This window comes from Anabrus simplex, chromosome 2 (genome assembly GCF_040414725.1).
Source record: "Anabrus simplex isolate iqAnaSimp1 chromosome 2, ASM4041472v1, whole genome shotgun sequence".
Classification (NCBI taxonomy): domain Eukaryota; kingdom Metazoa; phylum Arthropoda; class Insecta; order Orthoptera; family Tettigoniidae; genus Anabrus; species Anabrus simplex.
Genome location: NC_090266.1, coordinates 255,333,939 through 255,352,739, shown reverse-complemented (window position 1 = coordinate 255,352,739; position 18,801 = coordinate 255,333,939). Strand labels below are relative to the sequence as shown.

The following is an 18,801-nucleotide window of genomic DNA, read 5'->3' as shown; positions in this document are numbered from 1 at the left end:
AGGTAATCGGCCCTCTCTGAAACTTAAGGAGGATCATTCTAGTATGGCTAACAATCTGGTTGAACACGTTTCTGATTTGTCGAATAAGGTTGATCAGTTGTTGTTTGGAGCCGTTAGTGCAAGAAGTGACTATCTTACCCCATTAAATGTACAAACTGAAGAGGACCCTAATAAATCTTCTGAGAGTAGGTTTGTTTTTTGCTGCCATTCTTGAAGGACCTTTCATTTGCTCCATTCTTATTCTATATATTAAACTCTTCAACCATTTCGTAGCTTCTACTGTCTCTCCAACTGGCTGGGTAATGTTCATTTTCTTTAAGAAATAATTGAATATGTTGAGTACAATAATTTGTTCTTTATTGCACAGTTTGCCATCACTATGCTTTCTAATTTCTGTATTCATAAATAATATGGGACACTGTTTGAAATAATGACACCAGTTTGGTGCACTGAGGCTTTGAAAACTGTCAGAGACCCACTTTGTTTACAGGCACCTAAATCTTGCACAACTCTCTACATGTAGTTTGCTTGTTTTTACCAAGTTTTCCTGCTTTTATCTTTTAGAAACAGAACACCACCAGTCCAACATAGAGTTCTTACAACATGCAAACAATGACTCACCTACATCAACAAATACACAGTATAATAACAATGTAATACATGATTCTGACAATTCAAAACAATACCATGCCTATAATTAACCGTTAATATTAACATAAATGCAAAAAGTGACTTGGCGTGGAGTTGAAATTTTGTCCCATTACACCAGATTTGTGGGGTATTCAGATGCGACAGTGGCCCAATGTTGGACTGCATAGAAAAGCGAGGGCAGGCATACTCATTGTCAAGATTTCTGTCGACTGTGTCTGACCACCACAAGGGAGGAGCGCATGGTATTGTGCACCAAGCACATCATAACCCCTTCGCACCTGTGCCTGCCATCTGAGAACAAGTAATGGACTCCCTCAACATTCTGTGTCATACCGCACCATTAGTCAGAGACTAGCAGCAGCCGGACTAGGAAATTGCTGTTCCATGCATAGTCTGTCGTTAACACCACAACACAAGTGGCTGTGTTTGGAGTGGTGCCGTGACCGGAAAGCATGGCCTGCTGATGAATGGCATCACATTGTGTTCAGCGATGAATCACAGTTCTGCACTACCCCAGATGAGCATTGTCTGCAAGTATGACGGCGACCTGGGAAGAGGTCCCATTCTTCCAATGTTTTGGAGAGGCACAGCAATGTTACTTCTGGGGTCATGGTGTGGGGAGCCATCAGGTATGACTTCAGGTCACAGCTGGTAGTTATTGAGGGAAATCTGAAGGCACAGCGGTACATTACGGACATCCTGCATCCTCATGTGTTACCTCTCATGTTACAGTATTGTGGTGCCATTTTTCAAGAGGAGAATGCTCGTCAACACACGACACGTATGTCTATGAGCTGTCTGCATGATATTGAGGTACTCCCGTGGCCAACAAGATCCCAAGATCTGTCCCCAATAGAACGTGTGGGACCAGCTCAAACATCAGCTCTATCCCAGTGCCAGTATCCAGGATATCAAGGACCAGTTGCAATAGTTGCGGGCCGGCTTGCCTCAGGAGAGGATAGAACGCCTTTGACACCCTTCCCAACCGAATGAGTGCATGCATCCCATCCAGAGGGGGGTGCATTGTTATACTTACTGTATAAGTGGGCTCGTACTGCGAAGTTCTTTGATAATTTGAATCAATTTTGTAATCACTGAAATAATGTCACATACCTCTAAACATGTGCAGTTTTATTTTGTTTCCTCTCCCCTTGTGGGTGCTTCAGTTCTTTTGTCAGACTGTATTTTCTGTAGTTTTAGTCATGGAGTTGGGATCCATTTGTCTGATTGTGTATGCCATGTAGTTATGTTTTGTGAGTGAAGCCTTGCATCAGAATTTTTTTTTTTTTTATTAAGATAATTTAGAGTCACTTTAACCCTAAGGTCTTATCGTGACTTCTAACTGTATAATTTACATTAAATCACATTAGGGTGAAGAATGAAAAAAAAAATATAAAAGTGGTATTTTAAACTGAACAGTTAAATTTTTGAATACAGACCAGTGTCTTTGAAAAACTTGATAATTTGTTTGCACAGTGAAGGAGATGAGTGTGTCCCCTTAATATCCTTAGGTATACCGTGGTACTGGCGCCATTTGTCATACAGTGAACAGTCTGTTATGATGTGCTTCACAGTCAGCACACTATTGCATGTTGTACAGATGGGAGGCAGTTTCTTCTCAAGGAGGTAGCTGTGACTTATCTTTGGAGTGGCCAATCCGTATTCTAGTTATTAGGACTTGATCTTGCCTGTGAAGGTTGTGAAGATAGTGTTGTACTGTAGATTCCGTTGTTACTTCATGGAGTTTGCTGTTCGAAGTTTGAAGCCATTTTATCTTCCACTGTTGGTATAATTTTGTTTTAGCATAGGCAATAATGTCAGTGTGAGGGGTAGCTATTGTCAGATCGCCTAGTGGGAGGTAAGTAGCGTCTTTAGCTGCTTGATCAGCAGATTCATTGCCTTGAATACCTCTATGAGAGAGTATCCACACAAAGATGACTTGTTTGCCTTCTTTCATGATGTTGTTAAACAACAGTTGTATTTCTTGTACAAGGATGTGTTTCGATGATGGACTTTCTATTGCGTTTAATGCACTTTTTGAATCAGAAAAAATGATGGTGTTATTACAGGTGCTGGTTTTCAAAATATATAGCATAGCCTGCTTTATTGCATACAGCTCATTAGAGAAGACTGTATAGTAGTCAGGCAATCGGTATAGCATGGTACGTTCAGGATATATAATCCCACATCCATTTCTTTCCTCACATTTTGATCCATCAGTATAGATTGCAGTGTGCCTTGGGTATTTATTAGAAATTTCAAGAAATAATTGATGGTAGTGAGATCTGTCCGTTTCATCTTTGACACTGTAATTTATTTCAAAGTTAATTTTTGGAAGGGTAACAGTCCATGGTGGGACATTAACAGAGTTGTCTGTGAGGAGTATTGGAGGGATATTTAAATTTAGTTCTTCAAGAAACTTGGCTATTCTGACATTGAAAGGCTGTGGTTGTGATCCTGATTTAATGAGTGTACCTTGATGCTTGTTAGGAAAAGCATACAACTTAATTCTTGATTCACTCATAGTTGCTACCTTGAGCGCGTAAGTCAAACTTAGTTGTCTACGTCTAATTGTGAGTGGTGGTTCATTTGCTTCTATTTGAATGCTGGCTACTGGACTGGTACGGAAGGCTCCTAGAGCAATTCGAAAAGCTGAGGACTGGATGGAATCAAGGATTTTGAGTGAAGACATTCTTGCGGAATTGTATACAATGCTGCCATAGTCTAATTTAGCCCTAATAATGGCTTTGTACGTGTTCATTAGCACTTGGTAGTCTGCCCCCCAGTTCTTTGCTGCCAGGATCTTCATTATGTTCAGCCTTCGCAAGCAGTCGTCTTTAAGGTTTTTCAGGTGAGGTATCCAACTTAACGTAGTGTCAAATAAAACTCCTAAGATTTTCATAGTTGTTACAGTTTCAATTTTGTGATTGTCCATGTACAGCTCAGGGTCTTGTACAGTATGTTTACATTTGGAGAAGAGTATGCATTTGGTTTTAGTTTTGGAAAACTTGAACCCTGTAACTTTAGCCCATTTTTGGATATTATCAATTGATTCTTGAAGTAACTGTTGAGTAGTTAATTTTTTCTTCCTGCACTTAGTATAGTCAAATCATCGGCAAAAAGGCAAGCCTTTACTGGTAGGTGAATGTTGGAGACAATGCCATTTATTGCAACGAGGAATAATGTGACACTGATGACTGATCCTTGGGGAACTCCATTGTCAATGGTTACTTCATGTGAAAGAGTTCCATTTGTCCTGACTTGAATTCGGCGATCTTTAAGGAAATTATAAATGAAGTGAAGCATGTTTCCTGAAATATTATGTTTCATCAGTGTTTCAATTAGATAGTCTTTCCACACCATGTCATATGCCTTCTCAATGTCTAAACTAACAGCTATGAGGTGCTGATTATTTAGGAAAGCTTCTCGGATTTCTGATTCTAAACATATCAGAGTATCTGTTGTTGAACGTGCTTGACGAAAACCATTTTGTGCATCACTAAAAAAGTGTATATGTTCCAAATACCAGCGTAATCTCTTGTTAACAATTTTCTCCAGTAGCTTACACATTGTATTTGTCAAGGCGATGGGACGATAATTATCTGGGATCAAAATGTCCTTTCCTGGTTTGAGTATAGGCACTACAATAGCACAACGCCATTGATCTGGAAATAGTTTGGAACTCCATATGTAGTTGAAAATAGCAAGTAGATAATTGAGTGCACTATGTGGAAGCTGTTTTAAAAATTCATATGGAATGGTGTCTGGGCCAGGACTAGATCTGCCGCATTTGTTGAGTTCTGTAACCATTTCTTGTAACTGTAAAGTATCATTATAAGCATAGTTCGGTGTAGGTACAGTTTCACTTAAGTCTATTGGATCTCGAGTTGTTTTCATGCGAAGAAATTCAGGTTCATAATTGTTATCGCTAGAGATTTTTGAAAATGATTTAGCCAGTTGATCAGCTATTTGTTGAGGTTCATTTACAATTGACCCAGCGACTGGATCTCTTAGAGAGGTAATACAGAATTTATTGTATTTGCCACTTATTCTTTGGATTTTATTCCACATAACTTTTTGTGAAGTTTGGCAGGTTAAGGAGGAGATGAATGTTAACCAGGAGGTTTTCTTACTTAATTTTATTTTATTTCGTGCTATTGCTCGGTGTTTTTGAAAATTGATTTTATTTTCAGGCGTAGGATTTCTTTTGTATAGGTAGTAAGCACGGTTTTTATTTTTGATAGCCTCGTTACAGGAGTCATTCCACCAGGGAACCGTTTTCTTGAAGGGCATAGGAGCTGTTTTTGGGATGCTCTGGTCAGCAGATTTAATTATTACTTCAGTGAAGTCTTGAACAATATCATTGATGTGCTTAGAAGAAAATTTATTTGTTGGAGTTAGATCATTTAAATAGTTATTTACAATCTTTCTAAATGATTGCCAATTTGCCTTATTTAAATTCCACTTACAGTATTGGAGTTTTGATGCGTTGTCTGAAGAACTTTGATCATCATTAATTATGATGGGGAAGTGGTCACTTCCTTGTAGAGTTGAATAAATGGACCAGTTAAATAGTGCAGCTATGTCTGGCGTACATATAGTTAAATCTATGCTACTGTATGTTCCGTGTGCTATATCAAAACGAGTTGGAGCAGTTGAGTTCATTAATACTAGAGTAAATTCATCTAGTATCTTCTCTATTTCTTTCCCCCTTGCATCAGTATTGCGACTACCCCATAAACTGTTGTGGCTATTAAAATCACCCATCAAGATGAAGGGTTTGGGGAGTTGGTGTATTAGGTTTCTTAAATCATCAGTGTGAGATGTACTATTCGTAGGAAAATAAACATTACATACACATATAGCTTGTGGAAGGTATAATAGAACTGCGACTGCTTCTAAATCAGTAGTTAAAGGCCTCCACTTGCATGATTTGGATTAATTCGGTTTTTATAATGTACGTTGAACTGTCTTAAATGGGAAACAAAGTTGTCTCTAAAGTTAGTTTCTTGTAGACAGACAACTGAAGGCTGATGTTTATTTAGTAGAAGTTGTAAATACTCTCGCTGTGATCGAAAACTGTTGAGGTTCCATTGAAGTAATGATGTAGTCATAAGAATGACAAACAAGTGTAGAGGGAATTTTATCATTATTATGTGAGGGAAGTAGAGTCATCGCTGGAGTAATCTGGAGCTAAACTGTTAATTGCTTCACCTCGGTTTTCACTGCTAGCCTTAAGCAGTTTCTTGACTATTCGAGTACTCCTGTTCTTAATGGATTTTTCAGTGTAGTATGGATATAGTTTTTGAAGGGCTTGGGCTAAACCCTCTAGATCTTGGGTGTAATTGGAAGCTATTGCTGCAATGTCTTTAACTCCAATACTGTTTTCAAAAAAGGATTGGAGTTGTAAGTAATTGAGGGGGAAGGACTGAGGGTTGGCTTCTAGAACTTGCTTAATTGGCTTAAGCATATCACTAATAGTTGTGCTTTCTTTTTCTGTCTTTGGTTTCTTGTAAGTTTGTTTTGTCTTGTGTTTCCCTGTCTGTTCACTTGTCTTAGGTTCAGTTGTTAGGGGAGGTTCCTTAAAATCAAGGTCTTTTCTTCCTGTAGTTTCACTGCTAGATAGTGATATTGGCCTCTTTGATCCAGCAAGATGAACACATGAGGGGTTTTGAGGGCATTCCAAATGAGAGGTTAGAGTCGTTTCGCCTGAGGGTAAAGGCCCACAGTTTTGATTTTGAGAACACTGAAGAGATGCAGATGTAGTAGTTGTCTGAACAGTAGTTTGTGAGGGAGTACAGGTAATATTTTCTTGACAGTTTGTTTCAATTTTTTGTGTATCCTGTACTAGTTGGGGAAATTCTGTTAGATTGATCTTGCCACGAGAATGACTGTTTTGATTTAATGAGGAGCCTTCATTTATTATCTCATCATTATCAGGACAGTTTCTAGCTAAGTGCCCCTCAGTTTTACAAAGAAAGCAGGTGGGTGTGTCAGAGGATAAATAAATCCAGTAATTGGTACCCTCATATTCGATTTGGAGTGAGTCTGGAAGTTTGTTAAAGTCTTCATTTTGAATATAAATCTGTCTCCGAAAACTGAGAATGTGAGAAAATCCGGGGATTGTTAAACCTGCTCTAATAGGTGATATCTTTGACATTGGTTTAATGCCGAGTTTGAGAAATTCTTCTTCAATAACAATATTAGGAATCACAGGGCAAACATTGGATAGAATAACTCGTTTGTTTTTAGTTAGGAGAGGTCTTATTTCCAAGGAGACATTATTTATGAGAATCTTAGGATGTTTTGAAATTAATTCTTCAACACACTTTTGACTTGCTAGGAAGATACATATTCTTCCATTAGATATCCGTGAGACAAATCGGATGTTACTAGGGCTAGTGACTTTTCCAATTGCTAGTATATAATCTCGGATACTAATACCATCGCAAGATTCAATAACAATAGCTTGATCTTTGGTAGGGTAGGATTGCATTGCTGCAGAGTAACTTAACCTTGGGTTGTTAGGAGATTGATTAAATGTGTTAGGAACAGTAATAGAGGTTGTCATGAGGTTACCTGGTTCACCGGTACGGGTGGGAATTATGCTTTCTTTATTATGTCCATTCGTGAGGTTACTTGAGACTTGCTGATTTTCATTATTTAGATTCATTGAGTTAGAAAAAACTTGCCGACCTCCATCAACAGAGGCGGCCATTATCGGTTAGCTAACAAGATGAGGTTATAGGTATGAGAGTGATCCTTTAATGAACACTAATCTCCACAACGCAGATTTAAAACCACACTCACTACAAAAGTACTTAGCAGCTTCACTCTGGTGCTTCAGACGGTAAATTTTAGCTTAGAATGACCGATTATTCAATAGTTCCAAGCGACAATATTACACGCGAACATCATATAACATATGAATAGTAACACAGTAAGGTTTCCACCTATTCAGTACTAATATGTATTTACAATGTTATAAATTACATGGAACTAGTTTCGACCCGCCTAGGGGTCATCATCAGCCATATTAAAGCATACATAAGTATTTTGTCGAATCCTAAAACATGTTATTTTTAACTGTAATAATCGTATGGATTTTATAATTTATAAAGTGAAGTTTGGTAATGAGATGAGAAATGTTAGTATGGTACAGGTGAGTAGTAAATAATAATATATATACAAACAAGTTTGGAACAAAGTACTAGTGGGGTGCTTAGAGTTGTAAAATATAACCTCGTGGGTGTCAGTAGTCCTCGTACTAAAGAAACAATGTAAAATAACACCTATAAACATATATTCAAGTATGTACAAAGTCTGGAGAGTAAAGAGTGATACTCTTTTAATGTCGAGTTGGCTTGACACTGATCACTTAAGCGGAGAAATTAGGTATTTGGTGTATTAAAGCTGTGTTGGTCAGTTGCGTTGTTGATTGTTGGACGTGAAGTTGTTTTTGAATTTCTGGTTGAGAAGAAGGTGGAAACTGCGCGTGGATATATTGATTCTCAGTTCTTAGCGGAAACCAAATTGGACCTGTTTAAATGGAGAAAGTCAGTAAAAACAAAAAATGGAGATAGGAAAAGGTTAACATAAAGTGAAAGGACGCTTACCTCGCGCTGCGGTGTGTGTAGTATAGCTGATGGTGTGCGATTGGTGGCGGGGAGAGAAGTGTGGGCAGAGAGGAGGGCAGGCGCGTGCGGGTTAGGAGGGGGTTAGGAAGAGTGGGGGTGGCTTGGGGTGAGGTGGGGGTGGGGAGCTTTTAAGGCGGGGCTGAAGGGTGCGGGAAAAAGGGTAATTGTCTCGGAAAAGTACCTTTGATTAGACTTAGGATTGAGTTTTGGTTGGCTGCATTATTGTTTCTGAGGAAAGTGATGAATAGATCGAAGAGTATGTTGGGTTTCTCTGAGATTTCATTGAGATTGTGACTGGCGTTGAAGTATTGGTCTAGGTGTATGTAGTAATTTTCCATTATGTTGAGTAGAGGGCCTTTGTTTGCTAATTCGAGGATGTCCATGTCCTGTTCGATATTGGTGAAATTATGGTTATAATCATGCATGTGTTGGCCGATGGCTGAAAACCTGTTGTATTTTATTGCATTAGTGTGTTCGTGGTATCTGGTATTGAAGTTTCTACCGGTTTGTCCGATGTAGGATTTTTCACAGGTGTTGCATTTGATCCTGTAAACTCCTGATTTTACAAAACTGCTGGTCTTGTTGATATGTGAAGTATTGTGTAAGACGTTCGTGTTCTTATTGTTGGTTTTGAAGGCTATTTTAACGCCTTGTTTCTTGAAGATATTGGTTAACTGTGAACCAAACATACAGCCCCCTGTGTGTGGGGGATGCAGACAAAGAATACACCCACGGTATCCCCTGCCTGTCGTAAGAGGCGTCTAAAAGGGGCAAGTAAGGGCTGATCGAATTAGCACCATGAGACTAGTTGTAATTAGTACCATCACGTGGGGAACACCATGGGTCACCTTTACTTGCGAGTAGTACCACTATGTTAGGTACACAATAGGTTTGTGATTAGTAGCAACAGTGTGTGAATCAGGATGGGTTTTTGAGTACCCATCATTAGTACCACTACATGCGGAACACCACGGGCTTACATTGCTTGTAATGCGTTGCCTATGATTAGTACCCACTATGTGAGGAACACCACAGCCATCCATCTAAGTTTTGATCTGATTTTTGATATGCTCTATTGGTGGAAAAGAATCTAATCCCTTCATGGGAACTTAGAATTTCCACCACAGGATAGTACGAGTCCCTGTGATTAGTACACCTATATGAAGAGCACCATAGATTTGCGTTGCCTGTAAGTGGCGCCACAATGTGAGAAACACCATAGGTGGAGATGTGTATATATTGAACAGGAGAACGTTTAAAATCTTCATATTACATTACATGTGAGTAGTGCCATAATGTGTGGAAAGTCTAAGCTATTTTTTATTAGTACCGCAACATGACAAATACCATGGTTCTACTTTACTAGCGATAAGTACTATTATGAGGGGCCAATAACCTGGACTTTGGCCCCCTTTAGACAACAAGCGTCATCGATTCAGGACTGTGCTTTGGAAGCAGTCCCTTGGTCAGTAATAATATTGTTTTATGCTAATTTATGGGAATGTGGGGCATTGCGGGTTGGATCCACTGATTGTTTTAAATTCAAGGCTATTTGATTAATAATGTTTAATTCAACGTCGAGATCCGATTGAAACATAAGGATGTTAAAAGCTCTACTGATCATACTGTGGTATACGCTTTTTTTAATGGGACTTAGGGTGTGCAGATTCTGCCCTGGTGGTGGTGGAGGTTTGTGCGGTTTTCCTGAATATTTTAAATGTAAGATGATCATCTTTTCTGCATATAGTAAGGTGAAGATAATTAATGAACTTGTTATTTTCTTTTTTAATGTAACTTGATACAAGGATCTATGTTATTGAGCAATTGCAGTATTGTTTCACCGTGACTTGACCGTTTGTCCATCATCTGTGTACCTTAACCAGCATTCATATTCTTCATGTTATCAATGCTTGTGTGCTCAGTGTGATCAATGTAGATCTCGGCCCCGAGGCCAGCGAACCCATGGGAAGACCACATTGTTTGTAAATGATATTACTGAAGGTAAAAGCAAAGTCACCTCCGTACAGGCCATGAAGGCCCTTGGAGGAGTGGAAGGTAAAGGCTTCCACCATTGTTAACCTCGGCAAGTGATGGGGTAGAGTAGTTAGCTTTATGCCCGGCCGCCTTTGTCCCCAGGAATTAACCTGGTACTCATTTTTGGTGTAGGCTGAGTGAACCTCAGGGCCATATGCACCTCCGGACAACTTGAAGGAATTTAAGGATTTTATGGCTCTAATGTTGTGGGGGAGAGAATTCCATATTCTAGCTCCATTTGCAACAAAGGAACGGCTAAATGCAGCTGACATGATGAGAGGGATAGCAAGTGTACTGCCGGAGCGTGTGTTATGCTGGTGGAAAGAGGATAGGAAATTGAGTTGTGAAGATAAGTAGTATGGGATATTCTCTTTTAATACTCGAAAGATTAATACTGCCACGTGGAGGTTTCTATATTGTTCAAATTTTAGAAGGGAAAGTTGTCGATAATAAAGGGTAACATGAACATCATAGCGTAAGGAAAAGATAAATCTAATACATGAGTTCATAGCATGTTGTAATCGGTTTAGTTGTTCTCTCGTAGCATCAATTAGTACTACGTCACAGTAGGAAAATATAGGGAGGATAAGAGTATTTATAAGCCTAATTCTCATGTTTAGTGGCAGCATATTTTGATGATATTTTAGTGGGTGAAGGGACACATACACTTTTCTACAGATATTTGTAATGTGCTCTCCCCAGTTAAGATTTTCGTTTATAATTACACCAAGATTTCTTACCGAGTTTTCGTGCGGAATAATTTTACCAGATAAAATTAGTGGAGGAATGTTTTTGTTTTTTGCCGCACTGATTTGTTTCGTCTGCCCAACAATAATAGCTTTAGATTTTGATGGATTCATTAAAATACAGTTTTCATGAGCGTATGCTCAGATATTATTTAAGTCAGAGTTCATATAACCTATTGCTTGATTGATGTCTGAAATTTTGGAATGGTAATAGATCTGTAGATCGTCAGCATACAAGTGGTATTTACAGTGTCTTAGCCATGTCGATATATCGTTAATATAGATAACAAAGAGAAGTGATCCAAGCACAGAGCCTTGTGGAACTCCTGAATATTTCATTACCCATTCAGATGATCTATTCTGAAGAATTACGCGTTGTTTTCGTTTCGTAAGATATGAGAGAAAGAATTCTAAAGCTGTCTGTCCAAGGTGAAGCGATTTCAATTTAGCAACCAGTACGTCTATGTTTACTGTGTCAAAAGCGCTGCTAAAATCAAGAAGTGTAAGTAACGTCACCTGCCTTTCGTCCATAGCACGTCTCATGTCGTCCGTAACTTTCAGCAGGGCAGTGGCTGTACTCTGTCCCTTTTTGAAACCCGATTGTAAAGGGTCAAGTAGTTTGTATTTATTTAAATAGTCGGTTAATTGCACGTGTACTATGCGTTCAAGAGGCTTGGAGAGAGATGAAAGTATGCAAACAGGTCGATAATCTGTTATAAGTACAGGTGAGGAAGTTTTGGGAACAGGATTTATAATGGAGAAATTTAAATTTTTTATGATATTACAGAGCTGAATAGAATTTTTAATTGTTTTATTTACATACATTTATAGTGATTGCATTTAAAAATTGGACAAATTTGCTAAGTTTGTACGTTGGGTTAGGTCCACAGTTTATTATGGGTCTCATGGGAATGTCAGCCTTGTGGATCTTGGGGAGAGTTCTGGCTTTTCATGTTGATTTACTTCTGTATTTCATAGTTTGTGGAAAGGGAAGTGCTGTATTTGAGAATCTGCTTGAGATCTCTCTGAAGTTTAGAAATAGAGTCTTCATTTTTTATTCTTACAGAATTTTGCCTCTTTGTGTTTTTTAATATATTCTATGGGTTATGTTCTTATGTAACATTCTCTAAGAGTGATATGTCCTTAACTCATCATCAGTAAAGGTATTAAACGTCTTTTGGATTTGTTTGAAAATGCAGTTAACACTTAAGATGTATCAATGGAGAATGGCACAGGAGTAAGCTGAAGAAATACAACTACTGTCAAGAAGATGACAGCGAAGACAAATAAAGAAAGAAAATTATTATATTCTGTTTTAAGGTTTTCATGCATAAGCTGATGCCAGTTAAATCTACCTTGAAATGCATAAGATAGGGCATTAAAATATCTTGAATGTAGGTGTTTTCCCATCATACTATAAATATGCACTTCTGTTTTTGTATAACATGAAATAACTTCAGACATTTTGGGAGATAACTGAGAGATTATTAAAATTATTTTTAATGGACCAAGTATCAATTAATTCACTATGCTGCAGTTCCTGGCTGCATTTCAATATTATATATGATTGGAACACACCTTTTGTAATTTTCTTTTATAGATATTCTTGTCGATACTGTTTATCTTACAGTGAAAAAATTAATGAATACACTCAGCTTGATCTATCTTCATCATTTTAGAAAACAGAGGAATTATACTTTAAAATAATTTCTTTATTGAAGTCACCCAAAAAGCAAGTTTTTGAGTTGATATGATATTAAATTTTTTGATGGAATCCTAAGTATAGTTTTTTCTTCTTAATCTCTCTTGAATTGGCTAGATTCAAACCATAGCCAACAACAGGCCAAAGATGTATCGATCTATTATGTCCTCCTCCAGGAATTGGTCCTGTGTAATAAGTAGCATCTGCATAAATCTGGATTATGCAATATATATATTGATTTTTCCAAATATTGTGATTTTGTTTTGTAAATATTACATTGTTTTATTAACTGTGATCATGTAAATATTTCAATAGTGGGTGTGATTTTTTAATAGAATGCTTATTTTTTGTTGTGATGATGATCATTCTATCATTTTTGTTGTAATGGCCTAAAAGGTTGTAATTGTCTGTAACTAGTATGAAATATAGATATTAGGTTTTTCCTCTGTTGGAAGTACACTTATTTATGCACTTTGTTTTTTATAAAACATGGGCTTAAGTACCTGAAGTGTAAATATATTGATAACCTTATTGCTGTATATGTGAAGATGCCATCATGAAAATGACTTAATTATTTTTAATTATAAGCTATAAATTTCATTTTTGTTCCATACTGAAGTGCAATTATAAGAAATAAATTGACAAGAGTGCCCACTTTTCATTACAATATATTTGACTAGTTTCAGCCACTTAGTGGCCATCTTCAGCCAAAATAAAAATTAAACTGATCATGTGATAACTAAAACATATGTATATAACATGAAGACAATGTTGCAGGAATAATTTTAACATAGTCCAACTAAGCACAGGAACCTAGAAGCATACAGGGAAACCCCTCAAGCCACAAGTATCAAGGCACATAGATGAAGAAAGATGGCAGGCGACCAAATCAGAACTACCAACAATAATCCACATGACGAGGCGGGGAAACTTATACAGGCTACTGCATCTCTAAACGATATAATCACCCATGCCACCGCCAAAGTAACCAGACCCAAACGCACCGCGAAGCCATGGTTTGACGAAGAATGTTAAGTTATGAGACAAAGGGCGCTTCAACTTCTCCACGCTGTTAGGGAACATGGAAATGAAGTGCTATTTAAGTACGCTGAGGAACGTCAAAAGAACAAACACCTACTGAAGGAAAATATGATGACATATGACATTGTAGAAGAGCAGAAATTAATTGCTGAGACTGAGGAGAAACATTTCAAAATCCTAAGATCGTCCAACAAGCCAAATTAGAGCCCCCTTGTAAACATGGAACAATGGGAACTACACTTCAGTAACCTCCTCGGAGAGGAGGACAAAATGTCAAACAACTTCCTAACACAAACGGCAAACACAGAAATCACAGACCCATTTACACCTGAAGAAGTCATTCACCTTGTAAGGAGCGGGAAGAATAACAAGGCGGCCAACCCAGATGGGATCTACATGGAACACCTGAAGGATACAATCCAAGACCTTGCGGAACCTCTAACGTGCCTATTCAATGAATGCCTCAAGAACAGAACAATACCACAGCAATGGAGGAAGACACTTATAACTGTGCTCTACAGAGGCAAAGGCAGGAAAAATGACCTGGAAAGCATAATGTTCAAACTCTTCTCCAGACTCTTGCTAGGATGCATAGAACAAAGACTATGTGCCAACATTCCAATGAATCAATATGGTTTCATCCCAGGCAGATCAACACTCCATGCTATTCAAGACGTCATCCAAGAAATAACAACGACCCTAGCTCAACCCGCCACCCTGCTGTACGCCTTCATAGACTACTCCAAAGCATCCAACAGCATCAACAGAAAGATACTCATCCACAAACTAGAAAATGTACTAGGTAAATCAAGCTATGAGCTAGAAATAATCAAGTCAGTTCTAAACGCTAACTACGTGGCAATATACGATGGCATATTGATGTCAAAGAAAATCACCCAAACAAGAGGAGTCCTACCGGGAGACTCAATGAGCCAGATTCTCTTCAACATAATGACAGCGAACATCGACCAGGTCATAGTCACAAGAGACGTTAAACTGTTCATGTACACAGATGACGTGGCCATCCTCTCCAGGAGCTTAGAAAACACACAAACTACCATGGAGAACATCAGGAAATCGGCACTAGAAAACTCAATGGAAATAAACAGCTCAAAGATGAAAGCTATGAAATTCAGGAGAGGAGGCAGAATATCAAAGATGGACCATCTCACGTGTGGCGGATCAACATTAGAATTCGTACCCAGCTTTAAATACCTGGGAGTAACTTTACAAACAACTGGAACCATATTTTTCCTACATATACAAGAGAGAGCAACGGCCGCTACAAAAGCGATTTACGACATCCCTAAGCAGCAAGACTTATCCCTCCCAATTGTGATAACGCTGTTTAAACTCAAAGTTATGCCAGCTGCCACATACAGCATCCAGCTAATATGGACTTACCTGACCGTGAAAAATCTCAAGAAACTAGAGAATGTTACAGCCAGATTCCTAAAGAGAGCTCTGTCAATTTTAAATCTAAGAATTTCATTTTTTTTGTCCGTATTGAACTGAGAATGTAAGATAGGAAACTTAAAAGGGTCCACCTTTTCAATACAAATAAATGTTATAAGTTTATTTACAACATATATTTACAAGATCCCTAAGCAGCAAGACTTATCCCTCCCAACTGTGATAACGCTGTTTAAACTCAAAGTTATATATATATGTTGTAAATAAACTTATAACATTTATTTGTACTGAAAAGGTGGACCCTTTTAAGTTTCCTATCTTACTTAAGCTCTGTCATTCTCAAAGTTCACAAGAAATAACTAGGCCTACGTAATAGCGCAGGAATCTTCCTTCATAGATGATATTAGAATATGCTTCGATCTTGCAGAAGCGCAAGCTTATAAAAGCATCATCGAGGAGAGACAGAACAAAGCCACGGGGAGGTACCAAAAGAAATCATGGAAACAGAAGCAAAGAACACAGATTCCTGGAAAGGATCGAACTTCCAATCCCGCCACCTATACACACATTTTGCCGTCCATAGTTTCCATGGGAAGATATGTAAGAATGATGCGTATCACGACCCTAAGGAGGACTGCATCTGTAACCTTTGCACCAAGCCTTGCTCCAAATACATTTAGCGAAAACCGGGCGAGTTGGCCGTGAGGTTCGAGGTGTGCGAGCTTGCATCCGGGAGATAATGGGTTTGAATCCCACTGTCGGAAGCCTTGAAGATGGTTTTCCGTGGTTTCCCATTTTCACACCAGGCAAATGCTGGGGCTGTACCTTAATTAAGGCCATGGCCGCTTCCTTCCAACTCCTAGGCCTTTCCTGTCCCATCGTCGCCATAAGACCTATCTGTGTTGGTGCGACGTAAAGCCACTAGCATTTAGTGAAATGTGAAAGTAGAACTCAAACACTAAACACATAAACAAAAGACTGGTGAAAGCTTAACTCAAATGTAATATATATGTACACATTGTGTTTAATAAAGTTGTAAATAAACGAAAATGAAAACCTACAACCTGTTTACCAGTCATTGACCGGGTCAGGGATGGAATGAATGAACCAGATATAGGCTATTATTACGATGGGGTCGCCACTCCCAAAGTGATTTATTAATGACTGATAGATGCTATGAAATGAGAAGGGAAAGTGTTGCCGGAATGAAAGATGACAGGGAAAACCGGAGTACCCGGAGAAAAACCTGTCCCGCCTCCACTTTGTCCAGCACAAATCTCACATGGAACGACCGAGATTTGAACCATGGTATCCAGCGGTGAGAGGCCGACGCGCTGCCGTCTGAGCCACGGAGGCACGTTGTAAATAAATACAGGGTCTTTATTTATGCTTGGCAAGGACTTTCTCACTTGAACTAGGCCGCCGATGACAGATCGCTACCGGCCGCTGGTGTGCGCGGTTTCCAGCACTTCCTGCAGTAGTTGAGAGCTGAGCTCCGAGATAGTAGGGTGTTCAATGAAGCTACTGCGTTCTGTATGTCGTATTGTGTAGTGTTTTATTGTGATTGTGTATAGTGCTGTAATGTATGTGAAATATTCATTACAAGAATGTGTATATCTGCACAATACTTGCATTAAATGCAGAAAATCATGCGCTAGGACAAGACAAAAATTTCGAGTGAAATTTCCAGGGAGACCCATTCCTATCAATCGGACAATAAAACAACTGGCCAAGAGATTCAAACGTATAGGTTCAGTAAGCAATAAAAATAGACGTAAAGGTCGTTATCTCCTTACTGAAGCATGTTTGGTACGAGGATCATTAGTAAAAATCTGTGGCCCCCTCGTAGCCCAGATTTAGCGGCATGTGATTTTTATTTGTGGGGAATGTTAAAAAAAGTAGTTTATGGGAACAACCCTCACGCACTAAACTTAAAGACAATATAAGAGCTGCAGTTGCATCCATCAGTGCTGAAGAACTTGGTAGAGTAACCGAAAACTTCATTGGGAGATGACGATTATGTTTGGCAGCACATGGGGAACATTTTCAGCATAAACTGTAAAAATGGTGAGTAAAATGCACGATAATGATTTTGAGCATAAACTGTAAACACACCGAGCTCGATAGCTTCAGTCGCTTAAGTGCGGCCAGTATCCAGTATTCGGGAGATAGTAGGTTCGAACCCAACTGTCGGCAGCCCTGAAAATGGTTTTCCGTGGTTTCCCATTTTCACACCAGGCAAATGCTGGGGCTGTACCTTAATTAAGGCCACGGCCGCTTCCTTCCCATTCCTAGGCCTTCCCTGTTCTATCGTCGCCATAAGACCTATCTGCGTCGGTGCGACATAAAGCAACTAGCAAAAAAAAAAAAAAAAAAAAAAAAAAAAAACTGTAAACATGGTGAGTAAAATGCATGATTATGATTTTGAGCACCGTATTCTGCCATACATACGCACGCGCAGTAGCCAGCAACTGAACCGTCACTGGCGGCCCAGGTCGAGCGAGAAAGTCCTTGCCAAGCATAAATAAAGACCCTGTTCATATAACAAAAAATATGGTTCTGATTTTCTTGTCATAATAATGTTGTCTTTAAGTTGGGTTATGGCCTCAGGCAATGAAGTAAATCTGGAAATGATAGCCAAAATTAGGAATGAATATACAAACAGAAAGGAAATTAAAAAAGGAGAAAAATTATTTAATGAGACTCGCCTCTAGATTGAAAAATACAATACATGTAATGTCTGATGTAGAACAAAACACTGACATGCTAGAGGAAGCAGGCAGGCCATGCAAACAAAAGAGTGGATAGGGAACAGAACGTGCACTGACATGCTGTAGGAAGCAGGCCATTGAAAATAAAGAAGTAGATAGGTGGAGGAGGGGAGGTAGGGTAAAGAAGGGAGGGGTGAAGAAAAGAAGGGGTGTCTAAGGTGGGACTGAAGGATGCGGAAATGTATTGTATTGTCAATTTATTTCTCATAATTATTTTTATTGTTAACAAACTGGAAAGCTGGCATTGTAAAAATTGCTGCAGATTTTTTCATTATAGGAAGATACAAAGATGTATGTAAAGTTTTGAAATAAATTTGCAGTGAATACATAATATTTAATCTATCAGGTTCTTGCTTACTTAGACCAGGGCCTAATGTGATGGTCTTATGATGTTTCATACCTTAATTAAGACCACAGTCGCTTCCTTCCCGCTCTTAGACCTTTCCTATACCATCATCGTCACAAGACCTGTGTGTGTCGGTGCGACGTAAAGCAAATTCTAAGGAAATGAAAAGAGAAGAAAATCACTTTTTGAAATAGTGTGATTATGCAAAACTTGCATACCAATGCTTTTGTAATGGTATGAAGTGACTGTGGTGACTTTACAGTTGTGATGGTTAGACACCAGTTAGACAGATTTTTTCTGGAACCTGATTTCCTTTCTCCCCTTATTCTAGCATTTTCTGTAACCATTTAACATCATGCCAAAAGCAGGGATTGAACTGAATTGGAACACAGTTCCATTTCACCAAGAAGTGACCAAACTGGTTCTGTTTTCTGAAAAATGTTACTACATTCTCATTATA

The 18,801-nt window shown here is 38.7% G+C and overlaps 1 protein-coding gene across 1 annotated transcript in view; it reads left to right on the top strand.

Moving 5' to 3' along the window:
• BORCS6 (BLOC-1 related complex subunit 6) overlaps positions 1 to 18,333 on the top strand; it is a 151,397-nt gene extending 133,064 nt beyond the window's left edge. The window contains exon 6 of the mRNA XM_067140545.2: positions 12,227 to 18,333. Coding sequence (XP_066996646.1) covers positions 12,227 to 12,278 — 52 coding nt within the window. The 3' untranslated portion in view covers positions 12,279 to 18,333. The remainder of the gene's footprint in view (positions 1 to 12,226) is intronic.
• The last annotated feature ends 468 nt before the right edge of the window (positions 18,334 to 18,801 follow it).